This window comes from Saccopteryx leptura, chromosome 3, assembly GCF_036850995.1.
Source record: "Saccopteryx leptura isolate mSacLep1 chromosome 3, mSacLep1_pri_phased_curated, whole genome shotgun sequence".
Lineage (NCBI taxonomy): Eukaryota > Metazoa > Chordata > Mammalia > Chiroptera > Emballonuridae > Saccopteryx > Saccopteryx leptura.
Genome location: NC_089505.1, coordinates 101,687,517 through 101,712,317, shown reverse-complemented (window position 1 = coordinate 101,712,317; position 24,801 = coordinate 101,687,517). Strand labels below are relative to the sequence as shown.

Genomic DNA, 24,801 nt, shown 5'->3' with positions numbered 1-24,801 from the left:
AATATCTCCTGCCGCCTCATTTGAAATAACTCTTCTTACTGCTTGAATCAACCGAGCAACAAACTCCTCATAAGGTTCATCACCTTTCTGTTTTACTCCTACCACAGTAACATCTCCACCAGACAAAGCTGGCAACTTTCTCCAAGCTGATATAGCACAATTATTCACTTGTATCAAAGCTGGTTTAGAAAGTTTTAACTGTTCACTAACATCAGCAAATTCTCCTTCTCCCGTAATCATTTCTCTAATCACAGGATCATGAGTCCTCCGATTCCTAACTGCCTGTTGTTTAGCTTGCTCCTCATATTCAGATCTCCAAAGGAGATAATTTCCTCCAGATAAACAAGCTTTAGCCACTTGTTCCCAATCATAAGGAGTCATCCAATTATGAGAAACTGTTTCTATCAAAGACATAGTATAAGGAGAGGTGGGTCCATATTGACTGCAAGCCATTTTCAACTCTTTCAATAATTTATAAGAAAGCGGCTCCCATGTAGGATCCTCCTCATCAAATTCACCAGCCACAGCCACAGGGAAACATAATGCCAAATCAGTTTCCCCTTGGTCGCAAGAAGCTTGAATTGCCTTCTGCAACCCTGTTAACCCTGATGATTTTTTCTTTTCATTATCATCTGGTGATTGTACTGGTAGAGGCAAAGACATTTTAATAGCCTTATTTTCATCCTTTTTGTCAGTCTTGGAGGAATATAATATGGGCAAGACTGTTTTTGATTTCCAATCCTCATTATTCCTATTATATTTAGCTGCCTCATCTTCTAATTCAGCCTCATCTGTTGGAGATAAAAGATTTTCACTATCATCCTGATGTTTACTTAATTTTAAAGAGGCCATAGCATGATTTGTAGTATCTTGAGACTGCCTTTTACTTCTAATTAACGGAGTCTCTTCTTTTGGAGGAGCAGTTGCCTTAGAAAGTTTATGCATCTCATGTTCTGGATTTAAGGCATCTTTAATCAAGCTCCATAAAGCAACTGTATCAACTGGGACCTTTTCTGGTCCATGTACCTCATAATAAAGTTTTAAATCTTCTCCAACTTGAACCCATTCCTCGAAATCAAGCGTTCCCTCATCTGGAAACCATGGAGAACATTTTTGTACGAATTTCATAAAACGAGCTACTTGTTTAGAGGAAACATTAACTCCTTTTTGGGAAAGTGTATACTTAATGACTTTTATAAAGAGTCTTCTTTCTTTAGACTCAGTATGGCCCATGACTTCTCAAAATCTTAAGTTCTGAAATTCTCCACCTATCCTCACCCTGTCTTTCTTACAGGGGGGTCTGCAGCACCCTGAGTGGAGTCCTAGCCGTCCCGAGACAACGAGGGGGGATTACCTGTGAGTCCCTGTATCGGGCGCCAAATGCCGGGGTCCAGCCCCGGGGGGGATCCAGGGGTCCCACAGGAGGAGACGGCGTCGGCGAAATCGAGTGAGAGAGCCGAATTCTTTTCTTTCTCTTTATTCTCTAGTTAGCATTTACTGCCAGGCATCTCCACCAAATGCTAGTACAGCTCCTTTTTTATACCCACACACCAAGTTACAATTACATGGTATTAATCATTGCTTCTGTTTCACTATGTTTACATGTTTCCAGATAACAGTTAGTTTACATCTGTAAACTACAGATCAGGTGGTAAATCATTCAAAGTACAACTAAAAAATAACTTGAATAGCGATAACATCGGTAAAAGCTTTTAAAGGATTAGTACTAACTAATAACTCAACTTTACTGTTGTTTGTGAGTCAAGGGGCAGAGAGAGATTAACAGACAAAATCATTAAGGACTAGCAAAGGACCACCGCTTGCTCAGGCAAATGGCCTGGAATTTATGCAGTGTCCTGGCTTTTCTCACAAGATAACAAAAGGCTTGCCCATTGAGAAACTGACTTAACATTAAGAGTAACTTTTACTTAAAGATATATAGAGTGCACTCGCAAGATAGCTTAGTAGCAACATAATTTCAGAAGACATTAATTGCTATTGCTTCTATGGATGCCCCCTGCCATACCTCTCATTATCAGAAGAAAGAATTTTTGGGAAAGTTTATAAATCTCATGAGTGTCTCACTGAGAAAGTCCAGCAACTGCCTTTAGTCATAAAACAATTCTCTTAGCAAAACATCCTTTTCTTGCTGACTGCATTCCTATCCCAGGCCATGCAACAGGCCATTCCATAACACCTTATCTAAGATTCTATTGTCTGGTTAAACTTTATTTATTTACTATATTCATACACTAGCTAAGTTCTGGCTATATTCTTTCTAACATGATTAATAAGAAGAAATTCTCCTACAAACTTAACCCTTTACGAGGGATATCATAGCCAGCCTCTTATGTTTATGAGCCCAGTTCAAGGGGCTTACAGGCTTTTCTGTGGAACTTACACCTTCTGTCTCATTTCCAAAGAAATTACTACAAATCTACAGGGAAAGTACGGTACTATTATCCCTGTGCCACAAATAATAGCACACACCCAGAAAAAGGGGGATATAAGGCCAGATTAATTCAAAAGATTAAAGGGGGAAGTATCGTGCCTTTCCTTGCGGTGACTTTGTCAACCCGCAGCTGTTGGTCTTTACTGCGGTAACTCTATCTTCTTTTGCTGTGACTTTGTCAACCAGCAGTTGTGGATCTTCTTCTGCTGTGACCTAGTTAGCCAGCATTAGTGGATCGGCTCCCGACAAGAAGCAAAGAGTCAGATTCAAGAGATATTTAGTAGATGAAATCAGCTGCATTTGGTGAAAATGAAGGAGTCATCAAAGATGGCTTCAGATGTGTGGTTTGGCAGATGGAGGTGTTCATTCTTGAGATGAGAAACCAGGGAGGGGCAGACTGTGGGATAAATGTACAATGGTATGTTTATTCTAGGCTTGGAGTTGATGTGCCTATGAGATACTTAAGAAAAGCGGTATGTATCAGTTATCTGTTACTGCATAGTGAACTTCCTCTAAATTTAGTGGCTTAAAATTGCAACCATTTAATTTACTCATGATTGTGATTCTGTGGTTTGGCACTTAGGGCTGGGCTCAGCAATGCAGTTCTTCTGTTGGTTTCACCTGAGGTCACTAATGCCTCTCCAGCCTGGAGGTTTGACTTGGGCAGACAGCCTCAGATGGCCTTACTCACCTAGTAGTAGCTAGGTGTCGGCTGGCAGCTAGCCTGTGTGGTGCCAGCAGATTAGTCCAGACTTTTCCACATGGCAGCAGAAGAGTTACCACAGTAACAGAGGGTAAGCCCCAATGTGCAGGTGCTTTTTAAGCCCCTGCTTGCATCGTGTTTACTAATATTTCATTGGCCAAAGTAAATCGCAAGGACCAACCTATGCAGGAAGGGTCTACATTGGAAGGCATGATTCATTAAGGGCATTACTGTAACAATCTGTCGCACAGAGTCTGCTCTAAGGATGCCAAATTGGGGGACCAGCCTGGGCCCTGCACTGTGACTACCACCCAGATCTGCCCTGTATTTCTTAGAAGCATGGAGAGCTACTGAAAGGCAAGAGGGCCTTTACCAGTGACACAGAACAGCCCCAAGTCCTGGGACCTTCCACATCCTAGCTTTTGGCTGCCTCTCTGATTGTGAAAAGTTTTCTCTTTCTAGACGACTGCAGGGGTGAGGGTGGGAGGGAACAGAAGCTGTGGGGAGGGGAAGGCATGGTGGTACTCCATGGATGGTTCCAGTCTGGGGCTGCAGCGGTCTTCCCAGTAAGCAGGAGAGCACAGTGTGGAGACCAAGCCCAGAGCCTGAGAGCAGAATGTAGTCCTGGCTTCACAGCAGATGGTACTGACGTGTCTATAGGCCAGAAGGAAGGGCAAAGGTGGGTAGAACACAGAGCTAGAAACACTAGCACATCCAGGCCTGAGGAGGGGGAGCACAGTCTCGCCCAAAGTCAAAAGGCTCACAAGTAGCATAGGATACTAGTTACTAGCACTTCTATGTACCTAAGACTAGGCTGACTGGTTTGCATGAGCCAGTGAGCCCAATGCTCACAGCAATCCTCAGAGCAGGTACTATTGTTTCAGACCCATTTTACAGATTAGAAAGCTGGGTCACAGAGGTAGAGCCAACCTGTGAACTCTAACAACCTAACTCAGAGGCCCATATTGTTCACCATTAAACTATATACAGTATTCTGTATGGAGGGGCAGGATGTGTAGTGATTATACTCAGATAGTCAGGATTTAGATCTCTGACTACCATTTGCTAGCTGTGTGACCTGGGCTAGTTATAGCATCTCTCTGTGCCTCCCTTCCCCCATCCGTAAACTGGGGATGATAAATAGTACCCACTGCATGAGGTTGTTGGAGATGGAGGCTGTCAGGCACTTGGAACAGAGCCCGCTATGTGGAGGGCACTATGTGCCTGCTGTTACAAAGATGATAATTATTGCCTCATCTCACACTGCCAGACTCCCAGGTTAGACTTTCTTTCTGCAAATCATGAGACTTTCATAAACATCTCCTGAAAGCCTGTCTTAGACTGTACAGTTTTCCTCTGGATTCCTTATCACCCCTGAACACCTTAAAGTCATTAGCTTATCAGACTAATGGCTGATGTGGGGTGCAGCACAGGCTCTGAGAGGTGGGGCTGACACCCGTGTGGATGCCCAGAGCTGGGCCCCAGCCCTGAAGTGGGGGGTCCAGGCAGTAAGACATGGGCGGAGCAGGTGTGGGCCTAGCACCCTGGGAGGCTGGGAGAGGAAGGGGGGTGCAGGGGATGAGAAAAGAGGGGGCCTAAAATCAAATGTTATTTAATTATTTATTTATTTCTAATTTTTGTATTTTTTACAGAGACAGAGAGTGAGTCAGAGAGAGGGATAGACAGGGACAGACAGACAGGAACGGAGAGAGATGAGAAGCATCAATCATTGGTTTTTCATTGCGCGTTGCAACACCTTAGTTGTTCATTGATTGCTTTCTCATATGTGCCTTGACCGCAGGCCTTCAGCAGACTGAGTAACCCCTTGTTGGACCCAGCGACCTTGGGTTCAAGCTGGTAAGCTTTTGCTCAAACCAGATGAGCCTGCACTCAAGTCGGCGACCTCGGGGTCTCGAACCTGGGTCCTTTGCATCCCAGTCCGACGCTCTATCCACTGCGTGGTCAGGCTAAAATCAAATGTTATTTACTGAGTGCTGTGGGGTGAACAGGCTCTGTTAACAGCTCCCAGAAACCACCACCCTAATTTCATCGGCCTGGCTAAAGCACAGCTCTTCCCCTCAGGGACAGTGTGGAGCCTTGGGGAAGAAGGCCCTGAGCGTCTGTCCCCAGCAGGGGTGACTTCTGTGCCTGACAACCCTTCACCCAATATCCTCTGACTTTCTCATCTTTGGGGCCCTGCCTCTGCCCTAATCCTGGTGACCTTCCACTCTCCACCCACTGATCCCCTCCTCTGAATATGCCGGAGCAGTGAGGTCCTCAGAGAGTATCAAGTCCCACTTCCAGATATTACTGATAGGGAAACTGAGGCCCAAAGAAGGCAAGGGATTTGGAGGCAATCGAGAGCAAGAGATGATGGTCTAGCCTGGTGGAAGGGCACTATACTGGGAATTCAGAGCTTGCCTTTGTTGCTCGCATGCTGTGTGGCCTTGAGGAAGTCACAGGCTCTCTCTGGTTCCCGTCTATAAAATGGGAGGAAAATGGAAAGGTCTCCCAGTTCATGAAGTCTTCAATAAGTCTGAACCCTATGCATAATGTGTTGCTGCAAAATGACGGGCGTGTTTATTTTTAACATTAATGTTTAATAAAAGATTGACTGTGAATATCTAAAGTGGGGTGTGCTGTGTCCAATTGTCTACAGGCCTCACCACTCCCAAGTAGGCATTGCACACAGGGTTTTCTGCTTGGCTCCTGAAGGAATCTGAGCAATACCAAGAGGAACCCCTATACAAAAATATACCCTAGCCACCTCCAGCCCACCCCCCTGCCTTAGAGGATGCAAGCAGGAGACTGAGACATTGCCTGCACCCCTCCCCTCCCTCATGTCCCAGAAGTTACAGAAAGTTGAATTCCTCCGAAATGCCCTCTTCTCACGCATCCCCCCAGTCCCCAGATTCCATGCTAGTAGTCCTCAGGGGTCTCCTATATCCTGGTGTTGTCATATTAATCTTGGAACATCAACACCCACCCAAGCCCTCTGTGCAAAATGCTAGGTGTATGTATTTTTCAATGAATGTGAATTTAAATGTAAATTGCAGGGGCTTGTTGAGACTTTGGAGAGTTCTGGTTGTGAAAGCTTCCTGGTTGTTGTCAGAGCCAGGGCTGGAGGCCAGTGGAGACCAGGCGAGCTCTTACTGCTGTGATGGTGATGGTGGAAGGGAAGAGCCACTACTTCCTGGGCATTCTCCACGTGCCAGCACAGTGCTGAGCACTGGGACGCAACCTTACTCCCTTCACATCTCCCAGCACACTCTGAGCGGGGATAATTGCTCTTGTTTAGCTGATGAGGAAAGTAAGCAACCTACAAAGCCACACGGCTAGGAAGCTGAAACATACAATCTGCCATCTTTATAGGCCAAAAATAGTTAAACGTTGGCAATTTAATATCATTTAATCCAAGAGGGAATGATGGAGCTGGAATCAAACAGAACTGTCTAAACTCAAAGCCTGTGCTTTTTTTCTTTTCCTTTTTCAATTGTTTACTGTCTACAACTGGTTGTAGAAAATTTTAACACTGGAAAATTTTTTTAAGTTAAACTTTCCTATAGGGATAATATCCACAGGGGGAAAAATCCTTTAAGATCTCCCTCCAGGCATTTATACACATGTGGAAATAGTTGCTTGTTCATAAAGGTCTTTCTATTTAGAGTGATTCTGAGCACTATACCACTGGATTCCAGCAACCTGATAAAGGTGGTATGATTGTTTTTCCCATTTAATGGATGAGAAATCAAACAAATCAGATAGCATTTTCGTTAAAGGCACAGACTTCAAAGCAGACTGGAAGGCCAGGGGCCGCCACAACCGTGGCCATACAGGTTCTCATTGGATTTGGGCAGACAGTAAAGAAACAGTGGAGCCAAAAAATGGTGGGCCATTCCTTTATTAAAGTCTCTCACCAGCCTGCCGACAAGCAAACAGGCAGGGGAAACACTTCCCTTTCATTCAGACCTCCCAAAGCCCTGAAGCATTCACTCTTTGGTTCCACCACCAGGAGAATCTTCTCTGGTTCTTCTTAGAATCAAAGGCCCCCACAAGCCTCAGAAGGACTCCCAAAGCCTCTCAACTCTGGTTCCCTATCTGCCCACCTTCTCTCTCTCTGCACAAACTAGCTTCTTCAGCACTCTGCATTCTCTCCACTCTCCCTGCAAAACTGGCTGGGCCCACAAAGACCCCTTCTCCAGCAAACATTAGCAAAACAATGGCCCCTCCCAATCAGGAAGGTAATCTGCAATTTGCAATCAACTGCCCTGCTCTGAGGGCAAGTACACACGTGGCTGCCCAGCATCATTTTTTAACACTAAAAGTGAGCAAACTCAAAAAATACAAATTTTACCAACTCATTTGCCCAACACAGACCCTCTAGGTTTAAATACTGGCTTTACCAGCTGGGGTAAGTTTCTTAACTCCTCCGTGTCTCAGTTTTCATACATGTAAAATTGTTGTAACAGCACCCACCTTGAGAGCCATTGGAGAATCAAACAAGGAAGTCTATGTAAAATGATTAAAACAGTGTTGGTGGCCCTGGCCAGTTGTATAAGTGGTAGAATGTCTGCCTGTCTGCCAGGTTTGATTCCCAGTAAAGGGCACACAGGAGAAGAGACCATCTGCCTCTCCACCCCTCCCCCTCTCCATTTTCTCTCTCTCTCTCTCTCTCTCTCTCTCTCTCTCTTCGCCTCCTGCAGCCAAGGCTCCATTGGAGCAAAGTTGGCCCGGGTGCTAAGAATGGCTCCATGGCCTCCACCTCAGGTGCCTTGGCTCCAGTTGCAAAGGAGCAACGCCCCAGATGGGCAGAGCATCGCCTCCTAGGTGGGCATGCTGGGTGAATGCTGGTCAGGCTCATGCGGGAGTCTGTCTCTTCCCCCGTCCCAACACCCCCCCCACCACCCTGCTTTTCACTTCAGAAAAAAAAAAAAAAAAAGACAACAACCAATACAAAACAGCCATCTAGGGTGAATGAATCAAAATTATATCAATTTTTTGTCAGCTTGGCAAAAAATATATTTTTGGTGTGCTGCTGGCTGTTAGTAATTAGTTTATGTGTGCCGTGAGAGGAAAAAGGTTGAAAATCACTGCTCCACCTTGTGTGCGTCTCTTTCCCCTCCTCATTATCTCCTCCCTCAGCCTTCTTCCAGGATATGACCGTCATGGCAGCCCTCGGCTTGGGCTTCCTTACCTCATCTTTGTGGCGATGTGGCTGGAGCAACGTGGCCTACAACCTCTTCATGCTGGCCCTCGGGGTGCAGTGGGCAGTCCTGCTGGATGGCTTTCTGAACGAGCCCTTTTTTGGGAAAGTGGTGATCGGACTGCTCAGGTAACCAGATGGCTGCTGAGTTGCTTTTGAGTCCTTGAGGATATGAGGCCCGGGAGTGTGAGTTCTAGAAAATCCAGGATGTCCCCTTCTCTTTCTAGCATGAAAACCATGCAATATTTAGGACATACTACTAACAAATCATTCACTGTTGCCTGACCTGTGGTGGCACAGTGGATAGAGCACCGACCTGGAATGCTGAGGTCACCAGTTCAAAACCCTGGGCTTGCCTGGTCAAGGCACATATGGAAGTTGATACTTCCTGCTCCTCCCCCTCTTCTCTCTCTCTCTCTCCTCTCTAAAAAGGAATAAATTTTAAAAAAGAAACCAAGCAAATTACTCATTGTTTATCAAAAATTCAATTTGATTGGGCATCCTATATTTTATCTGACAACTTCAGATCAACAGCTCTCCCTTAGTCCTTTCTTTATTATTGAGTATGATTTTGTAAAGTTACCCAATTGATAAAGCTTCAAAAAAATAAAAAATAAATGAAGATAAGACAAAAAGAAATAAAAATGTCACACTTAGTGAGACAGTCTTTAGAAAAGAAAGAAGTACTCTTCTTAGTCCTTAAATGCTGATTGACAAGAAATAACTGTGTCTTGACTTTCTTTAAATTAATTTTGATCCATTTAGATGCATTTATATGAAATTCTGGGAACGATCAAAATGAACCCATATCAGTAGAAGTCAGAATAAAGATTATCTGGGGAAGGTGGTGGTTACTGATTAGGAATGGGCACAAAAGAGCCTTATGGGATGCAATAGGTGTGCTCTATGTTATCTTGAGTAATGGCTACACAAAGGTGTGTATATGTGTATATATCCATTGAGCTATATGCTTTTAAAAAAAAGTTATTAGCATTTGACAGGAGGAACTAGGTAAAATTTTTTCCTTTAAAACTGTTTTTGTAGCCCTGGCTGGTTGGCTCAGTGGTAGAGCATCAGCCTGGCATGCGAGAGTCCCAGGTTCGATTCCCGGCCAGGGCACACAGGAGAAGCGCTCATCTGCTTCTCCATCCCTCCCCTTCTCCTTCCTCTCTGTCTCTCTCTTCCCCTCCCGCAGCCAAGGCTCCATTGGAGCAAGGTTGGCCCGGGCGCTGAGGATGGCTCTGTGGCCTCTGCCTCAGGCGCTAGAATGGCTCTGGTTGTGGCAGAGCGTCGCCCCCGGATGGGCGGAGCATCGCCCCCTGGTGGGCATGCCGGGTGGATCCTGGTCGGGCGCAATGCGGGAGTCTGTCTGACTGCCTCCCTCCCGGTTTCCAGCTTCAGAAAAATACAAAAAGGAAAAAAAATTTAAAAAGAAACAAAAAAACCTGTTTTTGTTTGTTTTAAGGAACTTTGAATCTCTGTCCTGCCCAGATGATGGTAAATGCCATTTTAGGCATTTTGTAGAACCTGTCACCGCTCAAGGGCACTTCATTCTCCCTTCTAAGATCCTGCTAAACCTCTGGGCACTGCTGTTGAACATCTGTCCATGAGCCAGGCATGGTGCCAGGTGCTTGACAAACATTATTTTGTGTAATCCTTCTAGTAAGATCCTAACCTGGTGTACAAGCAAGGAAACAGGCTCAGAGAGTGTAAGGCACTTGCCTAGGGTCACACAGCTAAGTGATGACTTGGCTTTAGTTTCACTCCATGTAGTCATGACATAAAACATAGTCTAGTTAGCTCCCTACTGGCCCTGAATAAAAAACCTCCATATATATTTTTTCTAAAAAGTTTTAGAGCTAATCCCCGTGAGGATTTGATAATCCCAGTAACCACATGGGAAGGGACAAGGGCGCTCTGAGGAGGCTCTGACACTAGTGGCTCTGGTCTGACGTTGCTGCTGCCTGGGCTAAGGCTACACAAGTCTTCAGCCTCCTGGGCCTCAGTCTACAGGCATCTCTGGGCTACTCTCTTCTTCTGAGGTCCTGCCCACTGGGACCTGTTTATTCTTTTCTTTAATTTTTAATCGAGTTTACTGAGGTGATACTGGTTAACAAAATTATACAGGTTCAGGTGCACAGTTCTACAATACATTTATGTACACCATATCAGGTGTTCACACCCTCAAGTCAAGTTTTCATTCATCACCATTTATTCCCCCCCCCCCTACCCACACACACACACTGAGAAAAGAAGGACAAGAGAGAGAGAAGTCATGGACATGAACAACAGCATAGTGACTGCTGGAGACCTGTTTGTTCTCGACTCAATCCAAACAGACAAGAAGAGATCACTTGCAGCCTAAGTAAACTTCTCTGCCCCACCTCTGACCACCTGGATCCTCCCAGTTGTGACCTCTGCTGCGACTGGCATCATAGATATGAACAGTGGGTTCCTTCCTGACCTCTCCAGCTGGACTGGGCTGGAGGGTGGTGCCCAGGCCTGCCTCCCAGATGGGTACTCTTCCTCTCCTTCAGCCTCACCAACTCTGTGGAGCCTGACTTGGCACTGAATTGGTTCTGCCTTGAGTCAACCATGACCAGTTCCTTCAGGGCAGGGTCCTGTTTTATTCAGCTTTGTCCAGACTTCCGAGCACAGGCTTTGAAACCAGGCCAACTAGGTTTGAACCTCATGTTTGTCATTAACTAGCTGTGTAGTCATTGCCAAAAATGTCTCCTCTTCTTGTCCCCTTCTAAAAAATGGAGGTACTGAATGGTACCCTAGTACCATTTACAGAGGGTTACTTGGAAGATTAAAATTTAAATGAGGAAGTCCTAACCACAGCAGTCAGGAAAGAAAAAGAAATAAAATATATCCAAATTGGAAAGGAAGAAGAGAAGTAAAGCCATCATTATTTGCAGATGACATGATTCTATATAGATAACCCTAAAAGGTCCACAAAAAAACAAAAAACTACTAGAATAAATAAGTTCATTAAATTAGCAAGATACAAAATTAATATTAAAAAATAACAAAGGACCTGACATTTGGTGATGCAGTGGATAAAAGCATCAAACTGGAATGCTGAGGTTGCTGGTTTGAAACCCTGGGCTTCTCTGAATAAGGCACATATGGAGGTTGATGCTTCCTGCTCCTCCCCATTTCTCTCTTTTTCTCTCTCTCTCTCCTCTCTAAAAATGAATAAATAAAAATCTTTAAAACAAATAACCTGCCTGACCAGGTGGTGGTGCAGTGGATAGAGTGTCGAACTGGGATGTGGAAGACCCAGGTTTGAGACCCTGAGGTTGCCAGCTTGAGCGCGAGTTCATCTGGTTTGAGCAAAGCTCACCAGCTTGAGCTCAGTCAAGGCACATATGACAAAGCAATCAATGAACAACTAAAGTGCCGCAACAAAGAATTGATGCTTTTGATCTCTCTCCATTCCTGTCTGTCTGTCCCTATCTATCCCTCTCTCTGATTCTCTCTGTCTCTGTAAAAATTAAAAAAAAATTAACCAAGGAGGTTAAAGATATATACTCAAAAAATTATAAGACATTAAAGAAAGAAATTAAAGAAGATAAAATAAATAAAAACACATACCATGCTCATGGATAGGAAGAACTAACATCATTAAAATGTTCATATTACCCAAAGCAATCTATAGATTCAATGCAATCCCTATCAAAATACCAATGACATTTTTCACAGAACTAGAACAAATAATCATCAAATTTATATGGACTCACAAAGACCCTGAATAGCCAGAACAATTCTGAGAAAGAAGAACAAAGTTGGAGGTATTACAATACCTGATATAAAACTCTACTACAAGGGTATAGTAATCAAAACAGCATGTTACTGGCATAAAAAAGACACATAAATCAGTGAAACATAATAGAGAGCTCATAAATAAATCCATCTATATGTTCAATTAAAATATGATAAAGGAGGCAAGAATATAAAATGGGGTAAAGAGAGTCTAATAAATGGTGTTGGGTAAATTAGACAAATATATGCAAAAAAAGAAACTAGACCACTTTCTTCCACCATATACAAGAATAAACTAAACATAGATTGAAAACTTAAAAGTAAGACCTGAAATCATAAAACTTCTAGAAGAAAACATAAGCAGTAAAATCTCTGATGTTACTCTTAGTAATATTTTTTTATATATATCTCCTCAGGCAAGGAAAGCAAAAGAAAAATAAACAACTAGAACTACATCAAACTAAAATGTTTTGTACAGGTCCTGGCTGGTCGCTCAGTGGATAGAACATTGGCCTGGCATGTGGATATCCTGGGTTCAATTCCCACTCAGGGCATATAAGAGAAACAACCATCTGCTTCTTTCCTCCTCTTTCTCCTCTTTCTCTCCCTCTTCCCCTTCCACAGCCAGTGGCTCATTTGGTCCAAGTGTTGGCCTCAGGTGCTAAAAATAGCTTGGTTGATTCCAGCATTGGCCTTAGATGGGGGTTGTTGGGTGTATCTTGGTCAGGGCACATGTGGGAGTCTGTCTCACTATCTCCCTTCCTCTCACTTAAAAAAAAGTTTTGCACATGGAAGAAAACTATAAAAAAGAACAACAAAAAGACAACCTATGAATGGGAGAATATATTCATCACTGATGCATTTGATAAAGGGTTAATATCCCAAAGTTATACAGAACTCATACAACTCAACACCAAAAAAAGAAAATTCCAATTAAGAAATAGGTAGAGGATAGCCAACAGACATCTGAAAAGATGCTCAAAGTCACTAATTATCAAATAAATGAAAATTAAAACCATAATAAGATATCACTTCATACCTGTCAGAATGGCTATCATCAGTAAATTAACAAACAACCAATGTTGATGAGAATGTGGAGAAAAGGGAACCCTTGTGCATTGTTGGTGGGATTGCAAATTGGTACAGCCACTGTGGAAAAGAGTACGGAGGTTCTTCAAAAAATTAAAACTAGAACTAGCTTGCCTGGCCTGTGGTGGCGCAGTGGATCAAGTGTCGACCTGGAATGCTGAGGTTGCTGGTTTGAAACCCTGGGCTTGCCCGGTCAAGGCACATATGAGAAGCTACTACTAGTTAGTGCTTCCTGCTCCTCCCCTGCCTTTCTCGCTCTCTATCTACCCTCTTTAAAATGAATAAATAAAGTCTTTTAAAAAATAGAACCTTATGGTCCAGCAATTCTACTTCTAGGTATATATGTGAAGAAATTTTAAAAAACTAATTTGAAAAAATGTATGTATGCATTCCTTTGTTCATTGTGGCATTATTTACAATAGCCAAGATTGGGAGCAGCCCAAATGCCCATCAATAAACAAATGGACAAAGATGTGGTCCATATAAACAATGAATATTACTTGGCCTTGAAAAAGAATGAACTCTTACCATTTGCAACAGCATGGATGAACTTAGAGAGTATTATACTAATTGAAATAAGTCAGGCAGAGAAAGACAAATACCATAGGATTTCACTTACATGTGGAATCTAAAGAACAAAATGAACAAACAAAACAGAAACAGACTCATAGATACAGAGAACAAACTGATGGTTGCCAGATGGGAGGAGAGTTGGGAGGCTGAGTGTAAAAGGTGAGGAAGCCTGACCAGGTGATAGCACAGTGGATAGATCATTGGACTGGGGCACAGAGGACCCAGGTTCGAAACCCCGAGGGAGCCGCCTTGAGTGTGGGCTCACCAGTTTCTCATCTCTGTCCCTCTCTCTGTCTCTCTGTCTCTCTCTCTGTCCTCTCTGTCTCTAACACACACACACACACACACACACACACACACACACACGAAAAGGTGAAGGAATTAAGAAGTACGAAGTAGTAATTACAAAACAGACATGAAGCTGTAAAGTACAATATAGGGAATATAGTCAATAATATTGTAATAACTAAAATGGTGCCAGATGGGTGCTAGAATTATGTTGGGATCACCTTGTAAATTATATAAATGTCTAATTACTATGCTGTTCACCTGAAACTAATATAAAATAATATTGAATGTCAGCTGTAATTGAAAAAAATGTAAATGAGGTGATATAGTTGCAAGTCTGTTATACATGGTGCTCAATAAATTATTATTATTGTGGTGGTGGTGGTGGTTGGAGCTTCATTATCAACTTCCGGGGAGGGGTGGGTCTCAGAGCAAGGTGCCCGGGGGAGGATGGGTTGGTTTAACCACTGTGGATTGCTCTATTCAGTGCCTCCTCCACTGGAAAACCCTCCTTGATAAGTCCAGTCCACACTGTTTTCTCCTTCAATGTTTCCCTGTAGCTTCTGGTCAGATAGTGATATCAGGGTTCATAATGTCAGTCCTGTCTCCCCAGCTGAATCATAAATTCCTCAGAAACAAAAATTGTTTTATCCTCCTGAATCCCCACACTGAGCTTGCTCATTTGTCAAGAGGAGGAAGGAATCAATAGTAGTGCTAATAATACTGACTTCTACTCCTCAGGTATTTGTGCAGTCACGGTACTAGACACACAGGCACGAATGTTCCTTCTGACCCCCACAGGACTGCCATGAGATAATTTTATAATTCTCAGTCTACAGATGGAGAAACAGGCTTAGTGAGATTAAATAGCTGCTCAAGTGGAAAGGCTGAGACTGGAAGCCAGGTTTGTCCTACTTCCAAACCCGGTATTTCTCCACAACCATGGAGAGGGAGAGGAAATGAGGGTGTCGGCCAGCGCAGCGGCGTGCAGGTGAAGAGCGCCCTCTACTGAGCGTTTGTGCGGTCTGTGCTAAATGTTTAAACATAGCAAATGAGTGCCTTTAACTTCCAAAATACTTTACTGTAGGAATCACAAGATAATAATGGGATGTATAAAGAGATAATTAATTCCCATGGCCCCACCAGCTGTGGTCCAGCAAGCTGCATAGCCAGCATTTTCTTTCAAACCAGTCGATGTGCGTCACTAATTGCCCATGCAATCACATTGGGGGCAATTGTCAAAAGTCTAAGCAGAAGAAAAGTCGTAGGCAGAGTCCCAGTTAGAAGGGAGCCCTGAGGGAACATTTGGCCTCTGCAACTCATCGTGAAATTCCTATGGGAACCTCGAGCATCCTCAGAATGGATGAGAGATCACTCAGAGTGTAGACGCCACCCCGAAGGGGGAAGGGGGGGGGGAGGGAATCTCAGGCTGGGCGGCATCAATCCCCATACAGGCACAAATCTTGCCTTTTTGTTCTACTGTGTCCCGAGTTTTTTGAACAGTGCCAAGAAGAGAGTAAGTAGATCCTCAACAAGTGTTTTTAAATGAATGAGAGGCGTCTTTCCTTCTTAGTCATCCCTGTCTCATCCTCGCTCCTCAGGATTCGGCGGGCCACCATGAGTGCTATGACTGTGCTGATCTCAGCAGGTGCTATCCTGGGGAAGACCAACCTAGTGCAGCTGGTGTTGATGGTGCTGATGGAGGTGACAGCTTTTAGTGCCATGATGAGGGTCAACAGGCAATACCTCTATGTGAGTCATGATGCTGTGAGGAGGGGTGAGGAGGTGGAAAAGGTGACCTCCATTTGGTGAGGCTTCTGGAATTTAAAAATTGAAGCCAGATCTAAGTGGAATTACAAAAATATGGTCTGTGCTAAAATGTTAAAATATAGCAAATGAATGCCTTTAACTTCCAAAATATGATACTGTAGGAATCACAAGATAATTATGGGATGCATAAAAAGATAATTAATTCCCATGGCCCCACCAGCTGTGGTCCAGCAAGCTGCATGGCCAGCATCTTCTTTCAAACCAGTTGATGTGTGTCATGTCACTAATTGTACATGTGATCACACTGGGGGAAACCGTGAAAGGTCAAAGGCTGAGACCAGCTTCTGATGGTGAGGCCAGGCCAGATGGTTTTCCCAGCTCTTCTGCTGTAGTTGTGACCCTGTAGTCAGATATAATCAAGTAAGATGAGGGCTGATCACAGATGAGAAAGAGAGGGGAGGGGATTGCCTAAAATCACACAGCCAGGTAGTGGCATTTTTCTCATCACTGAGGATGTTAACTTTGATCACTTGTTAAAGAGGTCGTCGCAACAATTTGGGGTTGTGGTGATGATGGTTTAAAGTAAACCAAGGTGGGGTCAATGAGGTGTGGTGGTAAAAATTCTGCCAATTTTGGGTATTTTTTGAAGGCACGGTTGACAGGATTTAGGAGTAGCCCACTGAGTTAATAAGGATTACTAAACTTAATATTCATAAAGCAAAATTAGCTTGTAGCTAGAATTTACTAAACACTTCAGTTCAGTTATGAGAAGTCTGACTGCTTCATGTTGCAAAGTTTCTATTACTCATCAGTCTGTGAAATTCCGCGGAAAGGTAGGAAGCAGTGCGGGAACGTGGCCATGTGGCTTTTGGCCCTACCTAAGGGGACCATAGCCAAAAGCATATAAAAGCTACAAATAGGACCCACCAGCAACCTCCTTGGAATAAACGTTCAGCTACTCGTGGGGCTCCCCTGAAAGGGGACCTGCTGAGCTGGATAAGCTCCATCGCCAGTCTCATGACTTCAAGTCACACTTCCTATATGAAGCTCAGAACCTTCTCCAATGAACACCAAAGTTTGCCCCTCTGCAGAGGACAACCGAGACTCACTGCGCCTTGGGTTTTGTTGCAGGCGGAGGAGAATGAAAGCATGATGTACGTGTTCGCGGCCTATTTTGGGCTGACTGTGGCCTGGTGTCTCCCAAGACCTCTGGCCAAGAGCGCGCAGGAGAAAGATCGGGAGGCAGTGAGCCCCAGTCTGTTTGCCATGCTGGGTAAGAACGCGGTGGGTGGGTGGTCTCGTACCTGGGGTGAGAGAGGCTCTGAAAGCACTCTGCAGAAACTCTCTCTTTCACCAACCTGCCCTGGGTGTCTGAAGCCCCTCTGCAAGGACTCGTTTTCTCAAATGATATTTGAAGAATTCAGACCTTTGAATGAAGCCTTTCCCTCTAGAGCAGTGGTCCCCAACCCCCGGGCCGTGGACCAATACTGGTCCATGGGCCATTTGGTACCGGTCCGCAGAGAAAGAATAAATAACTTACATTACTTCCATTTTATTTATATTTAAGTCTGAAAGATGGTTTTTTTTTTTCTTTTTTTGTATTTTTCTGAAGCTGGAAACGGGGAGAGACAGTCAGACAGACTCCCCCACATGCGCCGACCGGGATCCACCTGGCACGCCCACCAGGGGGCGATGCTCTGCCCATCCTGGGCGTTGCTCTGTCGCACCAGAGCCACTCTAGCGCCTGGGGCAGAGGCCAAGGAGCCATCCCCAGCGCCCGGGCCATCTTTGCTCCAATGGAGCCTTGGCTGCGGGAGGGGAAGAGAGAGACAGAGAGGAAGGAGAGGGGGAGGGGTGGAGAAGCAGATGGGCGCTTCTCCGGTGTGCCCTGGCTGGGAATCGAACCCGGGACTTCCGCACGCCAGGCCGACGCTCTACCACTGAGCCAACCGGCCAGAGCCGATGTTTTATTTTTTTTTAATGACCAGATTCCCTCTGTTACATCCATCTAAGACTCACTCTTGACACTTGTCTCTTGGTCACGTGATACATTTATCCATTATACCCTAAAGGCTGGTCTGTGAAAATATTTTCTGACATTAAACCGGTTCGTGGCCCAAAAAAGGTTGGGGACCACTGCTCTAGAGTACCCTTCTTCATTCATAACCAAAGGAGAGGGGAGACTTCCTGTGTTTGAGTTTAAATACGTTTATTCTATCTGTTTGGCCTCAGTTTAAAGGAAGAAATTGGACAAGTGAGGAAAGTAGAGCCCCAAAGTGGAGAAAGGAAGAGGGGTGGGAACAGAAGAGCGATAATGGTGTATATTTGAAAAACTGTGGTGAAAATGATGAACTCAGACTTCTGAGAGAAGCTTAGAGGAAATCAACTAGTGAGAGCGACAGCAGGTGACTGAATACACTGGCGAACGAAATTTTTGTTGCATCCACAAAATCACTTGTTCTTACCTAATTCGAGTGTGCTGATCTCAAATCTGACATTAGTTTTTCTCTGTAAGCAACAGTTTTTTTGCAATTCAGGATTTTAGGTTTTCATCTTATTGTAAAATTTTCAACATTTAGTTGAACATAATGATGTAGAACGTCTTCCTGGGCATCATCTTTGTGAAAATAAAATAATTTATATAATGCAGTAAATACACTAATACACTAAAAGATATGATTGCATCAGAATTTGTCTACAATTTCAAAATAGAACATATTAAAACACATTTTAATCATAAAATTTGCGCAAAACTTATTTAAATTCTATTCAGGCAAAAATTTGTGTTTTTAGCTCTTGCGTTTGTGTACTTGTTGAGGATAATCCCGTTTGATGCTCCAGCAGTAGTCTGCCATCACTAACAGCTCCAAGATTTTTGAGAAACTTATCAAGGTGATTGTTCGGAAGTGAATCTTTTTTTTTTTTTTTAATTATTTTTATTTATTTATTCATTTTAGAGAAGAGAGAGAGAGAGAGAGGAGGCGGGGGAGGAGCAGAAAGCATCAACTCCCATACATGCCTTGACCAGGCAAGCCCAGGGTTTTGAACCCGTGACCTCAGCGTTTCAGGTCAATGCTTGATCCACTGCGCCACCACAGGTCAGGCCAGGAAGTGAATCTTAATGCTCATGTTACATCCAATGTCACGGAAAGTCAACAGCATCCTTTGAATCAGAAATTCATAGTTTTCTGCTTTTTTTGTTGCCAAGGAAGTTCTTTGTAACTGCCACAAAAGACTGCCATGCTGCTTTCTCCTTTTTATTCATCTTCCTGGCAAATTCTTCATTACGTATGAGGGTTCGAATTTGAGGTCCATCGAATATACCTGCTTTTATCTTCTCGAAAGACAAGGCAGGAAAAGCAGAAATAATATGTTGAAACATTCACTTTCTCTATTCAAAGCTTGAACAAACTGCTTCATTAAGCCAAGTCTGATGTGAAGTGGGGGGGAAAATGATCCTGTCTCGATTAACTACAGGTTCATTCACAAAATTTTGCATCCTTACTTCCAGAGCTTCACATTTCGGCCACTCCTTCTGTGTCCAGTATTTCTCCGAGCTTGGCTGTCCCACAAACACAGAAAGCAAGAATACTTCGTGAAAACTCTCTGTTGTCCTAACAGGAAATTTACCATTTTAAGATCCACACAAATGATCTAGTTATGCTCCTTATACTTCAGAAAGTCGAGGACAATTTTTATGTCATTATAATCTTCTTGCAGATGAGTTGAATAACCAATTGGAACCACTGCATAAACATTACTGTTGTGTAGGAGAACACACTTCAGACTCATTTAGAGATGTCCAGAAATAGCCACCATTCTGTTGGACTGTAAGTGGTAACACCTAGCTGGCTGAGACGACTACTGATATCATGACAGTAAACAAAGTGTTTGTCTTCAGAAAAAAAGTCCACAAAAATTTGTTCATGCTTCCTGAAATGGGATACTTTAACTGACCAGTGAAGTACATTCTTTTCTTGAAGCCTGGAGGCTAATAACTCAGCTGCTTTCTTTGATAGGCCCAAATCTCTTACTAAGTCATTCAATTTGGGTTGGCTAAACTGCTGAGGGGTTAATGACTGCTTAGCATCAGAAGAAGACCCTTCAGATTCTACAACCATTTCCTCATGCATCTTATCAAAATACACTTGGTCACCATGTTCACTTTCTTTGTCCTTAGAAGAAATAAAACCATTGAAAACTGGAAACGGGAGTGTCTCAGAGTGTGGGATAGGTTGTATTGCTGAAGGAATATTAGGATATGTGATCATATGCCATTTTTTCTTGCCGATGCCCTTTGTATGGATCAGACAGAAATAACAGTCACTGCTGTGGTCCTTAGGTTCACGCCAAACCATGGGAATACCAAAAGGCATTCCTTTGCGTTTTCCTTTTGTCCAGTCACGAAGCATTTCCTCACAATTATGACACACAATATGAGGAGCCCAATTTTTGTCTTGATCGTCAAGGAGAGCTTGAAAATAGACAATATATGCACAAATGATGAAATATTACGCCATTGACGTTGAAGTGTATAACAGCCACATATATAACAGAAGGTGTCAGGACTATCTTACATTTATGCCTACTCGAAGAAGCCATGATTCAATCTGAAAACAAAATAAGCCTGACCAGGCAGTAGTGCAGTGGATAGAGCTTCAGACTGGGATGCCGAGGACCCAGGTTCGAGACCCCGAGATCACCAGCTTGAGCGCGGGCTCATCTGGTTTGAGCAAAAGCTCACCAGCTTGGACCCAAGGTCGCTGGCTCGAGCAAGGGGTTACTCAGTCTGCTGAAGGCCCGCGATCAAGGCACATATGAGAAAGCAGTCAATGAACAACTAAGGTGTCACAATGCACAATGAAAAACTAATGATTGATGCTTTTCATCTCTCTCTGTTTCTGTCTGTCTGTCCCTGTCTATCCCTCTCTCTGACTCTCTCTCTGTCTCTGTAAAAAAAAACAAAATAAGAGGGTGTTTTTATCAGATAATAATTTTTTACATTTAAAAACAACTACAATTATGTAAAAGTGATGTTTGTAAAACATTAATTGCCTTGTGGTTATGTTCAATCCAAGAGTCATTGCCCTTTAACTCCAATTTAAAAATCAGTGCATGCCATTAACTGTCACAAAAAGAAATTAAAATTGCATAACAACTAGAGCATGCACCAAAATACGGATTTCAGATTTGGAATCAGCGATGTAGAAATATATATAAACAGTTCTAAAAGCTCATGAAACATAAAATTAAAAAAAAAAATTGTTCCCCAGTGTATCAATCAAGCCACTGGGCTGAAGGAAAGCAGCTTGTTAATTTCTTTGTTTTTTTTTTTGTTGTTGTTGTTGTTAATTTCTTAAAATAAGCATTTAGCCATCACAGACCAGGGTCAGGGGGCTTGGGGCTTGATGATTTCAACTGTCAGGGCCTTGGATTCCTTGGCTGTGAAGTATGTTCGCTGGGCCTTACCAACTTGAGTTTTCAGAAAGGACACGTGACTTGCCCAAAGTCACGTAGAGCTCAGGGAGTGATCAAGCTGAGGTTGCCAGCTCCGGGATTCTCCTGTCTGAGCTCCGCAGAGGCTCAGGCTTTGGAGCAGGAGTGCTGATTCTAGCCGATGATCCTCTCTGGCCCCCAGGCACCCTCTTCTTGTGGATGTTCTGGCCAAGTTTCAACTCTGCTCTGCTGAGACTACCAAGCGAAAGGAAAAATGCCGTGTTCAACACCTACTATGCTCTTGCAGTCAGCGCAGTAACAGCCATCTCCGTGTCAGCCTTGACTCACCCCGAAGGGAAGATCAACATGGTGAGGAGTGGGAGAGGTGACTTAGTCCATCAGCAATGACATCAAACAGACCCAGGTTTAAACCCCATTTCTGCTAATTACTAAAGCCAGCCACCATGAGCAAGAGTCAGCAGAAAAAAACCCCCAAAAACTAGAATAGAATTAGCCTTTCCCCTTACCCTGAGATATTTCAGAATTGGCATGATAAGAATCAGAAGTAAAGAAGTATGTTAACCTAGCCACGTGGCCTTGGATAAGCCACTTAAATTTCGTATGTAAAGTGGGAATTAATAAACAGTGCCTGTGAAGTGCTTCACACGAATACATGCTGGGCAAGCATTAGCTGCTATTGTCAATGGAGCTGGGAGGTCGTGTGAGAGTTTTGGGCGGGGGAAGTTGGAGAGAGTGTAGATCTAAAGACAAAACAAGTGTCCATGATGATCAAGGTGTGGGGTCAGCCAGCCAGAGGTGCTGGAAAAAGTCCAGACAGACAGTGGGACCTGGAGTGGAGAAAATGTAGCTGTGGATGACAGGTTAGCAGTATAAGGGGAGGCAGGTGTCCCCTCAGGTAAGCTCCATGGCCACAGGGAGCCTATGGTCAAACAAGGTGAGGTCATCCAGGGAGCCAGGTTTGGTCATCAGCTGGTCGCAGGGCCCAGAGCTCTAGACCTGATTAGAGTTGAGGGGGCAGCGGTAAGAAGTATAAGAGGGCCCTGGCCGGTTGGCTCAGTAGTAGAGCATGGGCCTGGCGTGCAGGAGTCCCGGGTTCGATTCCCGGCCAGGGCACACAGGAGAAGTGCCCATCTGCTTCTCCACCCCTCCCCCTCTCCTTCCTCTCTGTCTCTCTCTTCCCCTCCTGCAGCTGAGGCTCCACTGGAGCAAAGTTGGCCCGGGTGCTGAGGATGGCTCCATGGCCTCTGCCTCAGGCGCTAGAATGGCTCTGGTCACAACAGAGCGACGCCCCAGATGGGCAGAGCATCATCCCCTGGTGGGCATGCCAGGTGGATCCCAGTTGGGCGCATGCGGGAGTCTGTCTGACTGCCTCCCGGTTTCCAACCTCAGAAAAATACAAAAAAAAAAAAAAAAAGAAGTGTAAGAGAAGGCATGGCCCAATGCTAGAGGAATGAAGGACATAGCAGAGATGTGGTCCAGGACCCAGGTTTTTGGGTCCAGTCATACAGGGTGGAATAGGCACCAAGTAGCCAGTACAAATAACAAAAATAATAAGAACAATAATAATGGCTTATTTTTATTGGGCATTTACTCATATTCTATGCCAGGCACTGGGTGGGCTAACTATCCTACAAGTGGTGACTCACTTAATTCTTTTCAAAAAAAAATCTTTCCTGTTTTAACTGATTTTAGAGAAAGGGAGAGAGGGAGAGAAATATCAATTTGTTGTTCTATTTATTTATGCATTCACTGGCTGATTCTTGTATGTGCCCTGATCAGGGATCGAACTCACAACATTGGTGTATCAGGATGACATGCTAACCAACTGAGTACCCAGCCAGTGTCATTGAATTCTTACGATAACCTTTATTGAGCTGGTATAATCAAAACACCATCCTTCTGGTGGAAAAGTTGAAGCACTGGGCTGTTGAGTGCCCAGGAACATATCACCGACGAGTGTGAGGATAGTTGGATGCTGAGTAACCACTTTCAAGCTGATTCCCTAAATGCCTCCCGATCAGAGTGACTGCTCTCCGAGCCTGAGAAGCGGGGTGAGATAAACCGTTGACAAAGGCCAGGTCGTCTCAACAGAGGGGATTGAGTGGTTTCAGGATCAGCGGAGCAGGGAGGACATTACGGCGTTGCCTTACTGCCAGCTTGCTGAGGAACTCTGGACAAGATGCTGTCCTCTCTGCCTCACTTCACTCACCCACAAGCTATTTCTTTGCAGGTTCATATCCACAATGCAGTGCTGGCGGGAGGTGTGGCTGTGAGCCCTTCGTGCCAGTTTTTTTTTTCTCCGTGGGTTGCCATGGTGCTGGGCCTTGTTGCTGGGCTGATCTCCATCTGGGGAGCGAAATGCCTGCCGGTAAGGAGCTGGGCAGGTAACACCCTCTGCTTTGTCTTAGGCCAGAAGGACCCTGGGACCATGGTGGGCCATCATGTGGGGCCAAGGGCTGCCCTAGACAGGTGTTGATACCCTCCCAGTTTGGCTTTAAATCTTGGGTGAGAGACTCACCCGGGTTGGGTGGTGCCATTGTTAAGATCTGGGGGGCCCAGTAACAGAACCCCATTCAAGCTTGCTCAGACATCAGGGGGAATTTGTTATAAAGTACTGGGATGTCACGGAGCCCAAGGACAGGATTGCTGCTGGGAATGCAGGAAGCGCTGGCACCAGGGATGAGAGGTTTGTGGGGAGCCCAAGAAGTCCTTGATCTTCTTTCTTTGTTCTTCCTGAACATCTGCTTTATTCTCACTCTGTAGATTTTCTTTCTGTTCTCCTACTGCTATTCCACGTGGTGGAATGTAGTCTCTGTCTTCAAGAAAGCAGCTGGGTAGCATCTCTTGGCCCCAACCCCAAGTTCTTTGGAGAAGGAGCTCGTTGATCTAACTTGGATCATGTGCCCATCGTTGGCTGGGGTGGGGGTGGGGTGTGTGATACATACATGGCTGCTGCCTGTGAAGGGGGTGGGAAAGGCAGTACCCAGGAGAAAGGTGTGGGGTTGATAATCCAGGTCATGTCCACTTCTGATTGTTTAGTTCTCCTAAGTGATGGATTTCTCTTCCTTCAATAGTCAACAGGCACAGATAATACCAGAATACTTCATCATAGCCAATTTGTTATGACACACTTCTAGAAGAAATATTCAGGAACAACAAATCTTCATGGGTTTGTAGGCTTGGTGGAGTACAAAGGATTACACTTTTGGGTGGCACAGGAAGCTGAATTGGATTGACAGTGGCTAGTCAGGGAGGCAGTTTCAACTCCAGATAGGGAAGAACTTACCAACGCTTTGATTCGACCAAAAATGGGACAGTTTGCTTTTCATCTTTGGAATGAGAACAGATGTCTTTCATCTCCTCTGGCTTTGAGAGACCCTAAGATGAAAGGAGGAAGTGAACAGCAAAAATGCATAAGTTATCATCAGGCTCAGAGTCCATCGCTTTTTCTGTACTTCCGTTTTCTTGACTTGGTCACTGGGGAAAAGATTCAAAGCT

The 24,801-nt window shown here is 44.3% G+C and overlaps 1 protein-coding gene across 1 annotated transcript in view; it reads left to right on the top strand.

Annotated features, from left to right (window-relative positions):
• The window catches only part of RHCE (Rh blood group CcEe antigens), a 51,997-nt gene that overhangs the window by 10,850 nt on the left and 16,346 nt on the right, over positions 1-24,801 (top strand). Inside the window, exons 2-6 of the mRNA XM_066375491.1 lie at positions 8,298-8,487; positions 15,678-15,828; positions 16,978-17,119; positions 21,485-21,651; positions 23,534-23,671. Of these exons, the coding sequence (XP_066231588.1) occupies positions 8,298-8,487; positions 15,678-15,828; positions 16,978-17,119; positions 21,485-21,651; positions 23,534-23,671 (788 nt within the window). The remainder of the gene's footprint in view (positions 1-8,297; positions 8,488-15,677; positions 15,829-16,977; positions 17,120-21,484; positions 21,652-23,533; positions 23,672-24,801) is intronic.